Below are 20,311 nucleotides of genomic sequence, written 5' to 3' on the forward strand. Positions count from 1 at the left end.
ATTTAATAACTTATTTTCTATTCCAGAAAAAGTGTACACTAAGAAAGTTAAGTGCTAAAGTCTGCACTGGTTTTTATTACATTGAAACTATAAATTCTCCTTCATCGATCTATCCAATTTTCATTTTGTGTAGGTATTTCTCTTAATAACTAACATGAAACAGTAATACAAAAGTCTGTTTAGGACACATAATACCACTATATTAAGTGCTGTATAAACATAGAAGGAACAATCCCAAATTTCAGCACATTTACAATTTAGTATCATAAAAGAGGATAAGGTGAAGAAAATCACATGCATTGTTTAACAGCATCAAGAGACAGATATATCAGAGGAAGTCAGAAAAATTAAGGGGCTGAGGAAGTAAATGCATTATACATAATGAAGTGGGAAAAGAAGAAAGTATTATACAGAAAGTCCTGTTTGATCAGGGAATAATTTCTCAGCTACTGATGTAAATCCTACTAGCTAGAGTATAAAGTTTTGTCACAAATATGAGAAAATATTTGGGAAGAACAGCCTTATTTTTACTGGCCATGATTTTAACCCAGTGATTTTCAACTAATGGCAATGTTTTCCAAGAAAGCCAAGAAAAGCACCTTACGTTGCCTGTATAGATAGGGTTTTAAGTTCGTTTGTTTTTCAAATGAAACTAACTTTCTTGGAAAACATTTGAAGAAACTAAAATCACACAAAGTGTACTGGTTTCACGTGTTTATTCATTTTGGAAAATAAAAAAATCTTTAAAAGGCTTAACAGTTCTGTGTAAGTTTTAAACCTGAACACACAATTCGTTAGCCTTTTTAAGAACCACCAGCAGACCGCACACTCAGGACTGACTGCTTACTATAGTTGGGAGGCTTTACATTTTACTACACTTGAAAGAACATCTTACTCTTCAGTAGTCTTGTCATTAAGACCAAAGATTCACTGACAATGCCTTGAAAGAAAAACATATATTATACAGACATTAACCAGTTTCCTTTCTCTCACTGCCAATGTACAAAGGAGACAAAAAGTTTGCAACTTGCAAATTGTCACCTTGACTAACTTACTTGACTTACTAACTTGCTAGGAAACAAAATACAATTTTAAAAGCCTAAGAAATATGGCAAGAGGTCTCTCTTAACTAAGATAATAACAATAATTAGAATAAAAGACATAAAAACTTACAAGACAATAATAACTTATTCTTCATGTGTCTAATCTAAAATTAAAGGTTCCCCCTTAGCACAGGCTAGAAATAAAAAGGCACAGTAATAACATGATTTTTCGTGACATACCAGTGTTACTTTGCCAGATGACTGAATAATTATAATTGGATATTTGCAAAACACTGGCTGCAGAACAAATAACTTACAGATAGAGCATTTCCTTTTTCTCACACTATCTGTGAGTATTTGCAAGATACTGTGATGTGGATATTTATAATATGCTCAGGGTTAACAAAACAGAGAACTCAAATACTTGTTCTGGCTGTCAAAACAACACATTCAACAATGATGCTAATGCAAAAATGTGTTAGGCATATAATTTCTACCAGGTAATGGCATAAGAAAAATCTTTCAAGAAGTAACAGTCTGCTATGTATGGAATATGATAGACAGAGCTACTCTAATATATGGTGTGGATCCTTTCTTCCATTTTCTCCAGAAACATACTTCAATTCTGCAATTAAAAAAGAAGGAAACAAATTCCTTACCACATTTTGGTTGATCTTGTGCCTGGAACATGTGATGTAGACAACATATGGCCAGTCATCAGGTTCCATCAACACTCCTGCAGCATGGGCACAGGTAACATGGAAGGAGGCTGGGCAGCGTCCATATGAACACTGAATACAGGCACCAGAGATCTTCTTAATTCTCTGTCTGCAGAAGATACATTTCTGTAGAAGCAAAATAGACAAAATATTTACCATACTACCCCAGCTCCATTGAATTCTGCAAGTATCTCAAGGATTAAAAATCTATTTGTGCTTTACCAGTTACATTCTGTACCTTGCAACAGGCATGGCAAAAGAGCCAGCATTTGTGAATTACTAGGTAACTCAGTAATATGATAATTAATAGATAGCATTTTTGCCTTTTTTACATTACTCTTAAGTTGGTCTGTTCTGGTGAAAACAGGCTGCTGGAATAGTGATTACTTCCATTTGTTTTAAATTTCCCAGTCACTGATTTTGTTAAAGATTCTCTTGTCTGCCTAAGCTGGGAAGATGAGTAAGAATAATTTTGATTTATATATACTGTGTGGTTAATAATTCAAAGTATTTAAAATTAACTAACATCAAATTCTTCTTCCCATGTTACCAGAGAATTTTTTTTTTTTGGTCAAATAAAAGATACTCAATGCAATTCCTCACAAACTCCATCCACACGGAGCAGCCAGACCCAGGAAGCAGCACTTGGTCACAATAAACAGTCGATCCTGGAGAGAGAATAGAGGAAAAAGGGAGAAAGGCCCAGAGGCCTCTCTGCAAGGCTGAACTAAACATCCCAAACAGAACTCCCACGAACAGGTCTCCAAGAGCAAAGAGAAGAGCCAGAGAGAGAGAGACTGGAAGATCCCGACTCTCCTTAAATATGAAGCATGACGCTAATGGTATGGAATACTCTGATTGATCAGTCTGCATGTCAGTCAGCTCTGGCCCATCCATGCCCCCCTTCCTCGATGCCTCACACCTGTGGGCAGAGCGCTCAGAGTGTCCTTGGCTCTCAGACCAGAGCAATTAGAAACATTAGCTCTGTCCTGGGGTGTTATCCTTTGTTCTCACACAAAGTCCAAATAATGAGTGTGCTAGCTATGAAAAAGAAAGGTTTCTAACTGCATGAAGAAAATTAATTCATTTTCAGTCAAACCAGCACACTATCATTCACTAAAAGGACCAGAACTCAGCTCAGTCAGCTGCAGCAGCATCAAGTTTGAAAGACTAGTAAGAGATAAAGATGATTTCACCATCAAAAGAAATGTTCCAGAGACTTCACTGATATGCTGATATCTCTGTGCACATTCATATTCATGCTCATGAAGCCATTTTCAGATAAGTCAAGTAACTTTTTCTCAAGGAAGCTTAAAGATTTTTTTTTTACATATACATATTCTGAACCCAGGAAAATGGGAATTCCAGAAAGAAAATACAATGGAAATCTATTATGCGTAATGTCTAGACACTGACTTCATGCAAATACACATCTCCTTTTGAATGCTTTTTCATACAGATACACACACAAGTTCATCAGTCAGCTTAATGAAAGAAGACAGAAGTATAAAACACATATGAGTGTTTAAAAAATAAAACAACAAAAGAAACAGAAATAAAACAACAAAAGGCTGAGGCTGCATGTTCTGACTAAAACACTCAATAAAAAATGCTATTCAAACAAAATGTAGATAATAGGGAAAAGGGATAAAAACGGTAAAGTGCAGCTAAACTAGCAGTAAGGAAGTATGTTACCACACAAAATACTGATCCTCTTAAATTTTTGCCTGTACTTGTGCACAGTGGCAAATATGCAAACACTACAATGTGGCTCTAAGTTTCTTCAGCATCTTACGAAGGTATCATGAAAACTTGGGAGATGCAGAAGTCTAAAATGCTACATTACATGATTGATGCTTCAGAAAAAGATGCACTTACAACTATATATATGTACAGTTGTTTTACTTCAATATTTTAAGGCTTATCACCTTTCAGAAGTGGAAAGGCTCAGGAAAACAAAAGCAATGTGAGGACAGTGAGAGATGCTGGAAGGGAAGCTGGAAGTGCAGTCGGGAAAACTGAACATTTAACACATGAAGTGGGTTGGCCAAATCCACAGAAATTAGAGCAAAACTTCATCATTCCTTGCAAAAGGAAGGATGAAGTTAAGCTGTGCTGTTCCAGCATAGATTAACTTAATAAGAGCGTATTAGACAAACTGACATATTGTAAGAAAAGTTATTTTTCAAAGTACTTTCCAAGTTGCAACTCAAAAGTACTGAAAAAAATAATTTAAAAAAAGATGTCAAATTACTATTGACTATATTCTGATTCCCACCATGATGGACTAAAATTATAGTAATACTGATGAAAACTGAAATTACTTCAGATTTACTCTTATATAAAAGGAATACTGCTTCCCCATATAGCATTATGTAAATGCAGACTTCAAGTTGCATGAAGAAAGTGAAAATACTTCCTGTGTTTTAATTGTGAGATGAATCCACACTGCTGCCAAATACAAGGAAGATAGTTGTTACATCAGTCAACTTCAAACACACATTAATCCTTTTTGCTACACTTATGCTTTTCAGGTATCAAAAAGATTAAGGTCATGGATATGAACAGGGAAAAAACGTTATGGTATATGGAGGGGAAAAAATCCTATTTCTCCCTGCACGTACGGAATACCAGAAAAACTCTGAACGTTGGTCTTTCACAAATCATGAAAGTAATCAAAGCTGGCAAATAATGAAATATGCTTCCTGTTATTTGTAAAATGCTGTATCTTTAGTACAGGTAAAACACTGAATGGGATGATGCAGATGTACATCAGCTTTACAATGAAAAACTTAGGCATGAATTTTGAAAAGTACACATGTATTAGGTTGGTACAAAAGTAATTGTTGTTTTGGACCATGAATTCTAAATCATTATAGCTAGGCTCAAACACATTGCTATTAATAAAAACAGGAACCATTACAATCAACATATTTTTGCCAAAGATAAGTAAGTTTCTTTAGTCCTATAGTGTAAAATTCTGTGCTTCAGGATTCAGTGAGCTCTTGGAAAGCATTTTCTGCAACCTGCTGGTTGTGGAAGCGTTTTCCCTGCAAAAAGTTGTCCAGACGCTTTAAGAGGTTGTAGTCGGTTGGCAAGAAGTCAGGTGAATATAGCGGATGAGGCAAAACTCCGTAGCCCAATTTGTTCAACTTTTGAAGGGCTGGTCGTGCAACGTGTTCGGGTGTTGTGGAGAAGAATCGGGCCCCTTCTGTTGCCCAATGCCAGCTGCAGGTGTTGCAGATTTCGGTGCATCTCATTGATTTGCTGAGCATGCTTCTCGGATGGAATGGTTGTGTTGAGATTCAGAAAGCTGTAGTGGATCAGACCAGCAGCAGACCATCAAACAGTGATCATGACCTTTTTTGGGTGCAAGTTTGGTCTCAGGAAGTGCTTTGGAGGTTCTTCTCAGTCCACCTACTGAGCTACTCATTGCTGGTTGTCCTATAAAATCCACTTCTTGTCACATGTTACAATCTGATCAAGAAATAGTTCATTGGTTGTTGCATAGAAGCAAATAAAATGGTGCTTCAAAACAATGTGGGTTTTTTTTGTTGTTGTTGTTGTTGTTTTAATTTTCAGTCAGCTTGTGAGGCACTCACTTATTGAGCTTTTTCACCTTTCCAATTTGTTTCAAATGCTGAATGACCATAGGATGGTTGACGTTGAATTCTTCGGCAACTTCTTGTGTAGTTGTCAGAGCATCAGCTTCAATGATCGCTCTCAGTTGGTCATCGTCAACTTCCAGTGGCCGGCCACTACACGCCTCATCTTCAAGGTTCTTGTCTCCTTTGCGAAACTTCTTGACCCACCACTGCTCTGTACACTCATTAGCAGTTCCTGGGCCAAATGGACTGTAGAGGTTGCAAGTTGTCTCCACTGCTTTACAACCCATTTTGAACTCAAATAAGAAAATTGCTCAAATTTACTTTTTGCCTAACATCATTTCCACAGTGTAAAATACATATAAAATAAACAGCAAGTAATAAGTCAGTAGAAAAACAAAAAACCAAAATCACCACCTGAAGTGAGAACAGTGCATTAAAATGAAGTATAATCACATTTATTTAAGAAAGTATTCCAATATCAATGGCAAATTTCAACAACTGGAAAACCACAATTCCTTTTGCACCAACATAATACAAATTAAATCTCTGTCTGCAAGCAATGCTAATTAGCATTGTTTAACTGTGCCAAGCAGCATGGCATGGAGATATAAGAAAAAGCTCCTCCATCTTTTAAAATATACATCAAACAGTTAATCTAGTGCATTTGAATAAAAAAAACATAATACACAGAATAAAAGCAGAACAAACTGTAAAAATTTGCTTTGCATTGACTTTTGGAGCCTTAGCTGAGCTATATACTGTATAGTAGCTGTAAGCAGTAAATTGAACTGTGCTCTGTCTGACGTATACTGGCAATTCTTTCCCTCCCTAGCTCCTAACTGATAATGTATTTCTCATACTCTCACTTAAGATTTTACAGCACATGAATTTAAATGATGTTTCACCTTTTTTTTTCTTCCTTTTTTTTTTTTTTAATAGTATGGTGATACTGGACAACAACCAAAACCAAAACCAACCAACAGAAGGATTACATAAATATTTTGTTCTGCTTTGTTAAAAACAAAAACAACAAACAAACCAAAACAAACAAAAAACACACAAAACCCCTACAAACAAACAAAATAAACAAACAAAACTAAAAAAAAACAACCACTGCAAGTGACGGAAGGAAACAGCATCAAAATAATGACAGAAAAGATGAAATCACTGCCTGTGAAGATGGAGGTTTCACTCACCATCCCACCCTTGACTGAAGTCTGACTTAGATTCTAAGTTTGTAAAATGAAGGAATTGTATAAAATGGCATCAGTCTGGAAGCAGACCTGCAGAGGATAGAATATAAACAGCTGTCTGGGCAAACCTCATATTTAGGTATGTACGCTTGCTACTTGTGAAATTAACAAGCTTGACATACTATGAACGTGTTTAATGAAATACAATCATGCTAATTCAATGCCCAACTGACAGCTTTTCAGTAGCTTGAAACTGCAGCTATTCCTACCAGTTAAAGCAAATTCAACATCTTAGATAGCTGGGGAAAATGTCATTTTGACTTAATGTTTGCTAGATATTAGTGCAAAGTAGAGACAATGGGGAAGGAGCTGAGGATCAATCTTAATCAGAGATTCAGATGCAAAATGAATTGGAGAATAAATAAACTTGTTTATATAACTGGAGATTAAGAATATAGGACAGAACAATGTACTGCAATTTTCTAGATGGTGAAATGACCTCTTTTTGCCCCTAAAATGAAAAATATTCTGCTGCAAATGGATTTCATAATCACGGAATAGCTCTTAAATTTTAATAGGTTACAAATATATAAATAGGATGGATTTTAAAGAACAAGTCTGAGGAAACTGAATGCCAGCATTTTGCAGAAGAAAGCCCACTGAGAGCTTTCATAATTTTTATGCATATTTATATAAAGAATTGGATACTGCTTCCCTCAAAAACGGTAATATTTACAAAACAGAATTCCAGTCCCTAACAGAATCATTAATTAAACACAGTAACACTGCATTCTCATGCAAGTATTTATGAAAATAAGCACAATCTGAAGTTGCGGCAGAAAACTGTTTTAGGAAACAATTTGGAGTATTGACTTCTCCCAGAAGTGTTTCCATGCCATAGCAAGAAAAATGATTTATGTGAAGAAGCTCATTACAGTAAGGCATTAAATTCTAAAAATTAAGCTTTTTAGAGTCTCTAAAGATTATTAACTTTCCAAATGTTACTAAAAATCAACCCAAAAGAGCTCTTCTTCTACTGCTGCAGATGATTATTAACTGATAGTCAGTAACTGAGTTGTATATTCCCATCCTCTATCATATATTTGGTATTGTTTGCCTTCGAGTTATCATTGAAAGTAAACACTAAGACAGAGACACGATTGTAACATTTAGGAAATTAATGAAAAATCATGGGTAATTTTTTTCCTGTGAGATCTGCTTTAGCACCTCTGCATTTCACAATGAATATGCTTTGCTTTAGAATTTATATTATCAGACGAGCAATATAGCTGTTGTGTATGATCACACTCTAGATATGAAATGCCAGTTATACTATAACCAATAGTAAAATACCCATAGATTTTAACAGAGCAAACATTTCACAGAGAATGTTGGCAGAAATAGCTTCACCAGCTTATCAACTGTCGTAACTTGAGACATACGGTATAAAATGCACAGTGAAACTAATCTTTTCTTTCTCCAGTCCAAAGTCATAACATGGATCAGAAGTGAGAAAAGATTACAGCCTAGTCATACTGCAAGAGTTGGTAGCAAAGTATGGGCATAGAAATTTGTTAACGGTGCACAACGCAATCAGAAGATACATACATACTATGAAGACATTTGACACATTATCTGCAGATCAGTGAGCACAAGTTGTCTGCACAACCATCTTTCAGAATACAAAGTCAGCACTTAATTTTGGCAGAGAGCATAGTGTGTTTCTATGGAAACAAGCTCATTACTTTTTTTTGCATTTTATGTTTTCTCTTATTCCTGATTAATCTAAACCAAGCTGAGTACTTCAGCTATGAAACTGACAGAACATGTGAAGAAAAAGAGCTTCTCAGATCATCTATTCCACTTCTTTGCTAAGCATGTTTAGACAATTACATAAAATTAAACAAGAATGTTGTTAGATAAAAGTATCAAGGGACTATTTTGCACCCCTCTGGTATTTCAAACATACCAACCACTAAGTACTTCAGGTAGGAAAAAAAACAATGCTAGTAGAAAATTATTTGTAATTTCTTACTACTCAGTAAGTCTGCCTATAGCATGGGGCGATGGAAAATTAAAGACAGCAGATATTATCTAGATGCAGGTGAAATTCTGTTAGTTGTATATTCTAGCAGAGAAGGAAACATGACACTTACACATCAGTAACAAATAGAAATTGTAAACTTACTTTCTAATAACTCTGAAATAATGTAGGTTAGGGCCTACTGTCAATGAGTGAACTTACAAGTCAGGTTTAATTTTGAATTAGACATGGAAAGATCTTGAAATTGAACCAAATACACATGTTGGCCTAACACACAATTTTAAGAGATGACAAAATATTATCAGGACTTACCCAAATTATGTATAAATGCAGTATACCTCTACTTTTTCACTGAAACTGCTAAGGTACCATTATCTTTTCACTTCATAGGAAAGACAAACATACATACAAAAAATGTTGCTCTTCTGAAGCACAGATGGTGTGAGTGTAATGAAAGAGTCCTTACACTCTAGGTTAAATGAGAAAGAATAACAATTGAAGAAAACCAAACAGTTGGTGAAGAAGTTCTTATTTTAGAAAGTGTTTGAAAAGGTTCATGTTCCTGTGATACACTATGGAATCTCCTTAACTGGTAAAACTGAGTGTTGTGAGGCAAAAAGGAAGAAAGAAAAGACCTTGTTAGAGCTCCAACTGTTGCCTGCACGCACTACTTACCACCACCACCACAATGCCTATGACTGTGCCATACCTAAATGCTGTGTATTTGTTTTAGGTATTTCTGAAGTCCCCAATATTTGTAATTAGATTTCAAAACAAAGCAATGCGGTTAAGTCCCTACTCTTTTTTTCAGGCTACAGCAGTACCATTAGTGCTCTGTTTTGTTTGATATACCCAGAAAGTACTTGAGAGGTCTGTTATCCTACCCTAGAGATCTACTAATGAAAATGCCATATACCCATCTCTCTACTATCTCCTTGAAGTCTTTTTATCAAAAAGTACTAAAAGGAAAATAATCTTTTATCAACGACTCATTTAAAAAGAAGAATCACTACAAATACAATGAATACACTGCTAACACATAGTCATTGAACAAATGAATAATCGCCGATTTCCTTCCAGATTCATGTGCATTGTGTGACAATGAGTATTTAGTAATACTAACTTTTTTTGACCACTTCATTTCTACCTCCTTTCTGAAATATTAATATGTGACTATAAGCCTTCACTTTATAATGTGACTCTCATGATTTCAGCTTAACTTTAGTTTTTATATATTCACATATACTTTTTCAAATGCATTTTTGTTACAGGACAAAACAAATATTTTTGCCAGACAATCCTTCTTCCTTTGTAGCCTTGAAATGTTACCTGTCTTTTCACCTTTTACATACTTTTTACCTTTTACCTTCTACATTGCACCATATAAACAAATGAACACACAGCCTTAAAAAATGTAATTTTATAGAAGCACTGTGCGTGTATTCAGTGCACCTTTCAGGCATGCTGAAATTAACAAGAAGACATGGTTGATACTAGTATTGAAGAGCAGAATTCCAGGAAAGTGGGAAAGAATCTCCTTTTATTTGTTCTCAAGGAAGAAAGCTTATTTATTAAAACTTTGCTGTGGATTTGCATAGACCAGTTGGAATAGATTTACCATTCACAAAAATGCTAAAATACCTGGCAAGCTGTGAAAGGCCATTTAGGCTGAAAAGGTGTTGAGGCATCAACTCACTGCCTCGCTATTTCAGCCTGCACCAGACACGGTAGTTAGGACTCCCAGTACTATATTGTAGATGGCACAAAATTCAACAAGTTGAAACGCCAGATTTTGCACCTGGGACAGAGTAACACTGGGCACAAGTATAAATGGGATAGGAGTGTCTGGAGCAGCCCTGCAGAAAGGGACCTGGGGGCACTGGGTGACATTAAGCTCAGTGTGAGCCAGCAGTGTGTGCCCGGGCAGCCAGGAGGACAAACCCCATCCTGGGCTGCATCGAACACAGCACAACCAGCCGGTCAAAACAGGGGCTCCTCCTGCTGTGTTCAGTCTTGCTGCAGCCACAGCTTGAGTACTGTGTGCAGTTCTGGGCCCCACAATTAAGAAAGATTTGAACGTTCTTGAATGCATCCACAGGAGGGTAACAGAGCTGGTGAAAGGGATGGAGAGCATGTCCTGTGAGGTTTGTCTAAGGACTTCGGGTTTGTCTAGTTTGAAGAAAAGGAGGCTGAGGGGTGACCTCATTGCTCTCCACAGCTTCCTGAGGAGGGGAAGTGGAGCTGGAGGTGCTGAGCACTTCTCCCCATGATCCACTGATAGGACACGTGGGAATGGGTCAAAGCTGCACCAGGGGAAGTTGAGACTGCAGATTAGGAAGAATTCATTCACCGAGGGAGAGGTCAAACACTGGAACAGGCCTCCTAGAGAGGTGGTCGTGCTTGATGCCCCAAGCCAGTCAGTGTTTAAGAGACATTTGGACAATGCCCTTAACAACACGCTTCAACTTTAGCTCAGCCTGCATGGCCATTTCAGGCTCCACTCCTTCATGAGTTGTTATTTAATGCAAAGCACTGCTCTGAAAAGTAGTATAATTATCATAAATAGTATAGAGATCACAGTTTCTGTATAATTTATTTTAGAATAATTGCTTTATAATACTTCATATGAATACATACAAACACAGAGTAAATGTAACATTTTAATAAGAGAGAAGTTGAAATTAGAACACTGAGATGCAGCACTGAAAGTATTACATTGTTAGCAATATCCTGCAAACAATTTACTGAGAAAAAAAAACGCAAAGACGGTCTTTAACAAAATAAAGGTACCACCATCTCTGATCTAGTGAACTCTTTGTCCTTCTGAGAACAGCTGGTCAGTAAGGTGATACCAAAAAACTCCAGAAGTATTTCCACACGCACCTCCCAAGAAAACAGAATTACTAAAAAGACAATCATACAGCACTTAAGACATGCATGTTCAAACATTAGAAACAAGAATCTTGTCAGGCTGAAATACAAACCTCTGATGACAATACAAGCATGGATATCAAAATTCCATCTAACTACTAGCATGACAGTAACATACTGCTTTGTGTCTTAAAATATTAGAAAATGGGAACGGACTTCAGTATATGTCCTCTGGGCAAAAAGGGGTCACGGCCAATTACGTAGGTGAATGCACTTTGCCTCTGGGAAGGAAAATATTGTGCTTGTGAAGTACACTGAATGAGGACACATCTGCTTGTCAAGTTGTTCTCTGTTGCAGGGAAGCTATTGTGGACAGAATACATGATTAGAAAAGAAGGATAAGTAAAACCATTTAGTGTGGTTATGCCACTGGCCAAGAACCACCTGGTCACCCTACAATAATTGAGCACACATGAGTCATGCTATTTCCAGGTGCTAGCAATAGCATATAAAAAAGTGAATATGTCAAAATTAGAAATAAAAGCCTATTCCATGATGGAGGGGTATAGGCTATTTTTCAATGTGGGGACTGGCTTTTTTTTTTTAACTTTGGGAAAGGTTCAAGGCATAGAGAATTAGAACATCCTCTGCATCACAGGTAGGTTTTTTTTTTCACTTCTGAAAAGCTTGGGGGAGTGCATAGCTTATAAGGAAAAGATTATTTCTGAAGCTTTCAGCCAAAAGCCAAAATCTATATTTCAGCAGAGCTGATGTTATACCTAACCAAAAAATAGTGCCATTTGAACAGGCAAAAGTGATAAGGCAGTACAGAAAAGTTATGACATTCTTTAACACATATTAAAATGTATCAGGTATAAGAAGTTTCAAAAATTGCACAACCTAAAATGAATCAGTTTGTAGTCTCTCAGAAACAGTAAGTTATTTCTAAATGTTTACATCATTTCTAAGTCCTGCACTAGATCCAGTAAGTAAATATTTAGAATAGTCTGATTCTGCTGCAGTAGAGGGTGAGCAGTGTCTTGGAGTCATTAGCCATCATAAAAAATTGCCAAACCATTGCTCCCTCTAAATTGAAATGTATTTGCTATTAACACACTTGCTGGTTAAAATGGGTGTCAGCAAAAATGCAGAAGCAAAACCTGAAATTATAACATGTTTTAAATTAGTTGGTTTTTTATATATATATATATATATATATATTTTTTTTTTTTTTCCCCCACGCCCCCCCTGTTGCTTTCCCTGAAAAGATTAAAAAATAAAAAATAAAAAAAAGGCAAGTTTATTTTGGGCAGGTAGGCAAATGACCTTTTGCTTAAAAAAAATCTCACAAAGTATCAACTTCCTTGGACAAACTCAAAACATATGGATTTCAAAACAGTTGCAAAGCATTCCAAGTTTGCCATGGAAACAACATTCTTATTTCAAAATAACACAACTGCTCACTGTGGACTATTGGCATGAAAGCTCCCAATCCAAGCTCATTGACAGCTTGTGGAGTGGACAGATGAGGCATGGAAAATATTTTAAATTAGTTCATTTATCTTGCTGAGACATGGGAAGAGACTGAGAATTTCTCATGTTTATAGAAAAAAAGCATAGGAAGAGAAAGAGGGCGGGAAGAAGACAAAGGGGAAAAGGTGCGGGTAAAGGCGTGTGAAAAAAGGGAAGGAAGAAAAAGCGGAAAAGGGAGGTATAAGTAGCAAAAGGAGGAAAGGGGGAACAGGGGAAAGAAGGAAAGGAAGGGAAAGAGGGGGGAAGTTTGGGTGTGGGGAAAGACAGCAGCTTTTTATATAAATTTTTACCAGTTAAGCTAAATTTCACACACGATGCATTTTTCCTTAAATAGAAAACATAAACCTCAACACTGGCTTAACTAGCAGATATTTTTAACTGGTTTTGATTTTATCTTCATAGTTTTTGGAAAATAAACTGGTTTTTATTACTGTATTAAACACACAAAGATTTAAATTGTTTTGTCCTACGGACCCAGATTACAGATATTTTTCAAACATGATGTACAATTCCCCTCACATATCTCACAAATTATGCCACAACATCCAAGATGAAGAATACAATTGATTACGTATTTAGTTAACACAGAGTGCCTTATTGCCACAGATGCAACTGGAGCCCAAGAAACAGGAAGGAAGATGGCTCAAAGGACAAATACTGTAAGTCAGACAACTAACTGTGCTCCTGAGATTCCAGTGGCTCCTAAAAATATAATTCTGACAAAAAAACATAGATAGGTTTCCTCCTCCTGTTTCGAACTTAGATCATTCTATGGTTATGTCTAGAAAGGCAGATTAGTACTGTATGAAACTCATACAAAGATCAAATGTACCTGATGTGTACAAGTCAGCTTCTGTGAGATGCTCACATGGGAATCTTGCCACAAATCATGGAATGTGTGGAAATTTACACAAGAACACAAAAGTTTTTATACTGGAATAGTGAGCAAACATTACCAAGGTCTGTAATTACTGATTATTTCTGCAGTATCGGTTTTAATTCCAAATACAGAGAGGCTTTGAATCCTATTTTTCTATTAGAATGTAAGATGATATTCTAAAAGCAAATGGAAAACTGAAACAATGCAATTCAAAGAGAATCTGGATAAAAATAAATGTGGAAATGTGTGTCTCAATTATTTTCAACAGAATTACCACCTACGGATAACATATGATTATGATTTGTACACCTGTTTCCTGTATGCAACCCAAATTTTGCTTCATATGGAAATATATAAGTTTAATTTTTATATTTTTATCCTCTTTACCCAGCTTTTCAGACACAGTGATTAGGCTTGAAGAAGGTTAGACTTTTCCTCACATCTTTATCTTTGACATTTTTCATTTTCTAATTTCCCGCTCTGGGAAACGCTTCCCAACCTTGATGGACATGTAATTGATTTGTTTAGTGTTAGTATTTAACAAGGAGTACCACTGAAGGACAATCTGTACTCTCTTCCATGATGATGCCCAGTCCAATAAAAATACATTACAAAAAGAAAATTTTTAGAACTCTATTTTACCTGTCGAGTGTGTGGACTGATTCATCTCTTTGGTCTAAGTGGACTCGTTTAGCATACAAACTATTTAGTTATATTTTAAAATAACATTTTCAGCATCTCTGTGTCAATACTTTTCTTTCTCACTGTAAACAGCCTTGGCTTATGAGCCCATGAGCCCAGTTGTCCATGGTATAATTTTGAGACCTTCTTTTCTCCTGTTTCACTATCACAAATCTTTTGTTTAATGTAGGGTTCATTAAATAAACTGCTAACTACAAATTTAATTTTAAAGGCAATTTTTTAAAGTTCCCTACCAAATGCTGTATCAGCAACAATATGTAGAAAAGTACAAAAGCCCAATATTTTGAAAGTTACAGAAGAGGAAGAATTACTAGCATATCATTTAACTTTCGATACCCATTTTCAAAACTTCTTTTTGACTAGTTAGACTTCTGGAAGAAATTTGTTCTCTCCACACACTGCATCCAACTCTTGTGTTAATGGACCGTTAAAAGATGCTTCATTGTGTCTTAATGGCATAATACATTATAGAAGTCAGGTGAAGGAAGGAATTACACTTCTCCATCTAAAGACATGTCATATAAAAGGCCACAGCTGATATCTCCAGAAAGAAATATCATAATAATTTGCTAATATAGCACTGCCAAGTAATCAGTGATATTTTGAAGATGTGTCTATCATAGAAAAGATTTTTTAAAACTTGTCCAGAATTCAATTAAATCATTTAGTAAATGATAATCTGACTTGAACTTCTGACATTGATTTGAACATGTCATTTGTATGTCTAAGCATCTTGGTAAATTACTGGAGCAGACAAGTATAATATTTCAAACCATAATTCAGTTGCTTTAGCTCCTAAAGACCATTTTAATGATACAGTAGATCTGTGTATGATTTCTAAAAACTTCTGAATCCTTACATAGAAATTGACATAGCAAACACAAGGATCCCCCAATTCCACATCTTGTCTATTTGCCATACACAACAGTGTCTCAGCACCAGTGAAACAATGACATGGGAATTTCTGATCTCTGAAGTCTCCTAATACAGTACAGCTATACAGTGATACAGAGGTATTCATGATATCCAAGCTTTCTGTGAAACTCTGAGTCATTAATATACTTATTTGCACAGGTCTTTGCTATTTTAAGACTAATAAATCCTTGTGATTTCTACCTAGTGGGGGCACACTCAACACAGATCTTCCAGTTTACTTGGCCCAACACCCTTAGGACAGCATCCCAGCCCTGAGTGAGCGTGCCATAGTCTGAGATTGCACAGGAGGCAACACTGAGCATCTGTGTCTCACAGAAACAAAAACAAAACCAGAATCACACACACAAAAAAAACCAAAACAAACCAACCAAGCCAACAAACTAACCAACCAACAACATGAAAAACACCAACAAACCAAAACACTGGAAGCAAAAGTGAAGGGACCCTCTCTGATTCTTGGGAAATCCTGTAGATCAGTCAAGTCCACAGATGACGAAACGCATTGATGGAGTGGACAAAAATCTCCATAAAGATGGTTCAGCATTCATTTATAAACTCATTACAGATACCAGCTTTAATGGTGAGGAGGCCACATCCATAAACCACACTTTAAAACAGCTGGGTTTTAACTTTTTACTGAAATATTTCTAGCACAACAAAGGAAAGAAATTGAAAAAGTGAAAGGACACAGAAACTTTGTTATATTTAGGATTCAAAGTATATGTTTTATTGCTTTCACTGTTTAACTCAGAAATTCTCATTTTATTTACTTCACTCATTTTTTATTTATGGTTAACAACTGGTTTTTAAGCTTTCGGGAAGCTTGCCTGGAGAAACAGATAGTGGAACACCACACTAAGTTCTCAGTGATATTTATCAGTAATTCAGAAAAAGCCTAAGACCATAAATGACTTAAAAGGAAAATTATTTTCTCTTAAAGTGAATTTTTTACAAATTTTATTCTATTCCTCTTCATTCATTCTTTAAAATAGTAATCCTGTGTTCCTTGATGCAAATCCTTAGTAAAAGTAGAAATTATTGTCAATTCCCTCTAGGTCCTTTTGCCATGGAGATGCTAGATATAAAGCACTGTGTGATATAGAGCTCAAAATGAATTACAACTAAGCAGTGATGAGTTTAGCTATCAGCAGTCAGGCAAACATCTGGTCTGAACAAAATTACTTCACTGAAAATTTTTGTGAAGTCCTAGAAACTGCATTCTGAGATCGTGGTGATGTACTGCAGAAAAACGGCTGAGGATTCTTGGAAACCTCTACTACCACGTCTATCACTGCATTTCCACTGCTAGAAATCAGGACTCTATATTAATAAACTACCATGAACTACTCAATGAGACTCTGTGACACTAGTTTGCATCACTCTGATTAGCTTTGTTTTATTGCACTGAAAATGGACAAAAGAAATGGGGGCATTCTTACAAGATACTTACATAAATTTCCTACAGTACACTTTGCACAATCGAAGTTTACCAAGTGGTTTGCAAATGAGTTTCAGAGACTCGTCAGCTTCTTTCATTTTATTTAACATACTTCTGGAAAAACATATTTAAGGTCACAATGCTCACTGTGATAATTTCTACAGATGTTCCTTGAATAATTTTTATCTGTAATCTATTGTTTTCATTAACTGAGGTCATCTCAACCTCAATATGTTTCACTCTATCTACAAGCACAGACATAATAACTTTTAACCTCGAGAAAATCTTTGCTTTAATTGAAGATTCCTCTCTTGACCATTGCTTTTCCATCAACTACCAAGAGCAATATGAGAAAAACTAGCAATCATCTTCTTTTGACTCAATCACACAAAAATCTCACAAGGATGGGTTGAAGAAAAAGTGAAGACCTAAGTAAAGCATCTATAGGAACTTTTAAATTCAAAATATGTGATATTTTTCAATGCTACATTATCATATTTTTTAAAGAAGCAACATGGTCCTCTCACTTGTCAATACAAAGTATTATAAATATCTATGCATATGTACAGAGATCTTTTATCTATCTTTAATGTAAAAGTTAACAGTTTGATCAAGTTCTTTGTCGTTAGCTGCATTTTTCATAACTGACTTTCTATTCTTTCCTTCAAATGTACTCCCTAAACCCCACCAAAAGACGGTAGGATGCCTAACAGAATGCATTAAACTGTAATTTATTGAAGCCGTGTACTCAATGACTACCATCAAGTCTAGTAAAGTAGTTGTAAATATCCAAACAAATATTCTCATGTAAACTGCTATACCATATGGTTACCAAAAGCAAGAAATAAAAGTCTGTTTGGTGCACGAAACAGTCAGTAGCTAGAAAACGTTGAGAAGACATGGATATGTATGCTGTGTGTTTGTTTATGCAATATTCAGTATAATTTAATAAAGTCTGTTCTCAGTGTTCAGGTAATTTCTATGCATGGTTAAGTTAGTTCATATATCTAATAGTCTTCCCACACTGTGTGGATTTTATGGTATTAACTAACAGCAGACCAAGGACAGAGACTCAAAGAGTGTAATAAAGAGATTACTGTGGTTCCTGTTAGGAAAAAGAAGCCACTATGTATTTCAGTGCTAAATCCATATAAATTTAAATACTGTAGAAATGTCAAGTTTAGAATAAATATGGTTCATAATGCATTGGCTAGAAAATATTTCTGTTCCTTGCTATATGCTGGAGACAAATGATACTGCTTTTCCATGATCAGGTATAATTTCCCCACATTATTTTTTGCTGATTTTCAGCAAACATGAGGAAAAACTAATGTAGTAAATGCATCCAGTACAACTGTATATAATTTTTATAGCAGAAATTAAGACAGGAGGCTTTCTCACTGAAAAACAAAACAAATCAAGCAAACAAACAAAACCCCCAATGAACAACCCACAAAACCAACAGAACTAAAATAAATCAACACTATTGATTTAAAATGCACTTTTGGATGCCTATGCTCTTAGTTTTCCAAGCTGCAGGAAGAATGAAGTGCAGTGAATTAAACACCACTAAGTTCTCATGCAGTATGAGGAAACTCCTCATAATTAGTTTAGCATTCGGGCACATTTACTGCAGGGGAATCAGAGTGGTCACTTGGTAGGAAAAGAGGATTTGTTCAAGAAAAGGCATATGTTTTACCATAAAATTTTGGAAGATGCGTCAGGCAGAAGAGAGGTCCCTAAATGCAACTTGGAGTGTTCTTAGTTGCTTACTGGCTCCACACAGCACAGATATCCTGCCTGGATCTTGTAACAGGCAACAAAGCAGCAGCTGCCTTTTAGCAGTCTGGCAGGTGTTGGAGCAGGCACATGAACCATGGATCTTGGAACACAACGTTGTGCATCTGCAGTCCCTCCTGACTTTTCCAATTACGAGGTTTTTAAGGAATGAACCCAACACACCTGAAACCTGAACCAGGACACTTGAATTTGGTACAACCCAAGGATCTTCGTCAGGGTAGAGCATCAGCTACAATATATATTGTTTCACTGCTAAGATCTCACTAGGTTTCTTTTGTTCATACTGACGCTGCCTCAGCACTAATAACTTCATATTAGTTTGTAAGACAAATGATTCAGAGCATCATGTAATCTGCATATACAATCTGAAACACTTGATTTTGCCACAGGATAAAGTATTAAAACAATAACAAAACAAAAAACAAAACAAACAACAACAAAAAAAACCACCACCACAACCAAAAAAAACCGAAACCACAAAACCAAACTACCACGCAGAAAACTACCAAAAGCTTGTTTGAAGTGTGGACCTTCAAGTAAAAGCAACCATAATTTTTACTGTCAAGTGACTGTCAATATGCAGAAACAACAATATAATAACTGACGACTAATACGACAATGAGTGTGGTTATGAACAACCTTACCTGTGCTTTAAACTAGGACAAAGCAAAAGATATGAAAGCTAAGATCAAAATGATCAAATGGATAACATCAGATTTCTTCCTTACAGATACTTCTTATCAGTGGTACAGACCCCAGAGGTCTTCAGGAAGACCCCTAAAGTAAAAATTCAGTTTGCAGGTCCCTAGAGGACTGTGCATAGAAACAAAAAGTATCTCTACATTTTAATCAGTAACTCAAGAGAACATAAAGAGCCACCTAATCATATCACCAAAAGTTTATTAATTAGGGAATCTGAAAATGCACACTCATCTACTTTCTACCTATCTGTTTTCATCTGCAATATTTCCATATTCTCAGCAAGTCTAATGCAGGACCTCAGGTGTCCATCTTTAATGCAGTGAGCCAGTGCATTTGCTCAAATGCATAATGCTGTTTTCTGCCACAGTGAATTTCCAGCAAAACAGCTTTTTATGAGAACAGAATGCTTCAAACAGAATACTGAAATAAAACAAAGATGCTGCTTTTGCTTTAGCAAGGCTGAGAACATTTAAAGTAACTCTTACGTGTTTTCATAGCTCTCTTAATTTCTTGTCTTTATTAATGAATGCAAATTTCAGAGCTTTTGGGTTTTTTTTCCCCATACATCTCCACTGGGGGGAAAAAAAAGTTTGTTTCGACATTTGGTAAATTATTCAGGTTTTCTAGATACAAATTCTGTAAATTTTCTGTTCCACAGAAAGCAACTGACTGATTTCACTGATTGATAGGCATAGCTTACTAAAAGAGAATGCAATATCATAGAAATGAATTAATATAACTATATTTTAAAAGGATAGTACAGCTACTTCTGGGGGAAAAAAAGCACACGACAACTCGCCCTAAACCCGGTTTTCCCAATGATTTAGTACATGGGGCCTGGA

At 35.9% G+C, this 20,311-nt stretch overlaps 1 protein-coding gene across 6 annotated transcripts in view; it reads right to left on the minus strand.

The window, feature by feature from the left end:
- The window catches only part of KDM4C (lysine demethylase 4C), a 260,034-nt gene that overhangs the window by 27,179 nt on the left and 212,544 nt on the right, over positions 1-20,311 (minus strand). For 5 of the 6 annotated variants that reach the window (XM_082075475.1, XM_082075473.1, XM_082075474.1 and 2 more), the window contains exon 18: positions 1,703-1,888. In XM_082075475.1, the coding sequence (XP_081931601.1) occupies positions 1,703-1,888 (186 nt within the window). Of the gene's footprint in view, positions 1-314; positions 941-1,702; positions 1,889-20,311 lie in introns of those variants that run through there. The other variant, XM_082075477.1, reaches the window with a different exon arrangement.

This window comes from Streptopelia decaocto, assembly GCF_964273445.1.
Source record: "Streptopelia decaocto genome assembly, chromosome: Z".
Lineage (NCBI taxonomy): Eukaryota > Metazoa > Chordata > Aves > Columbiformes > Columbidae > Streptopelia > Streptopelia decaocto.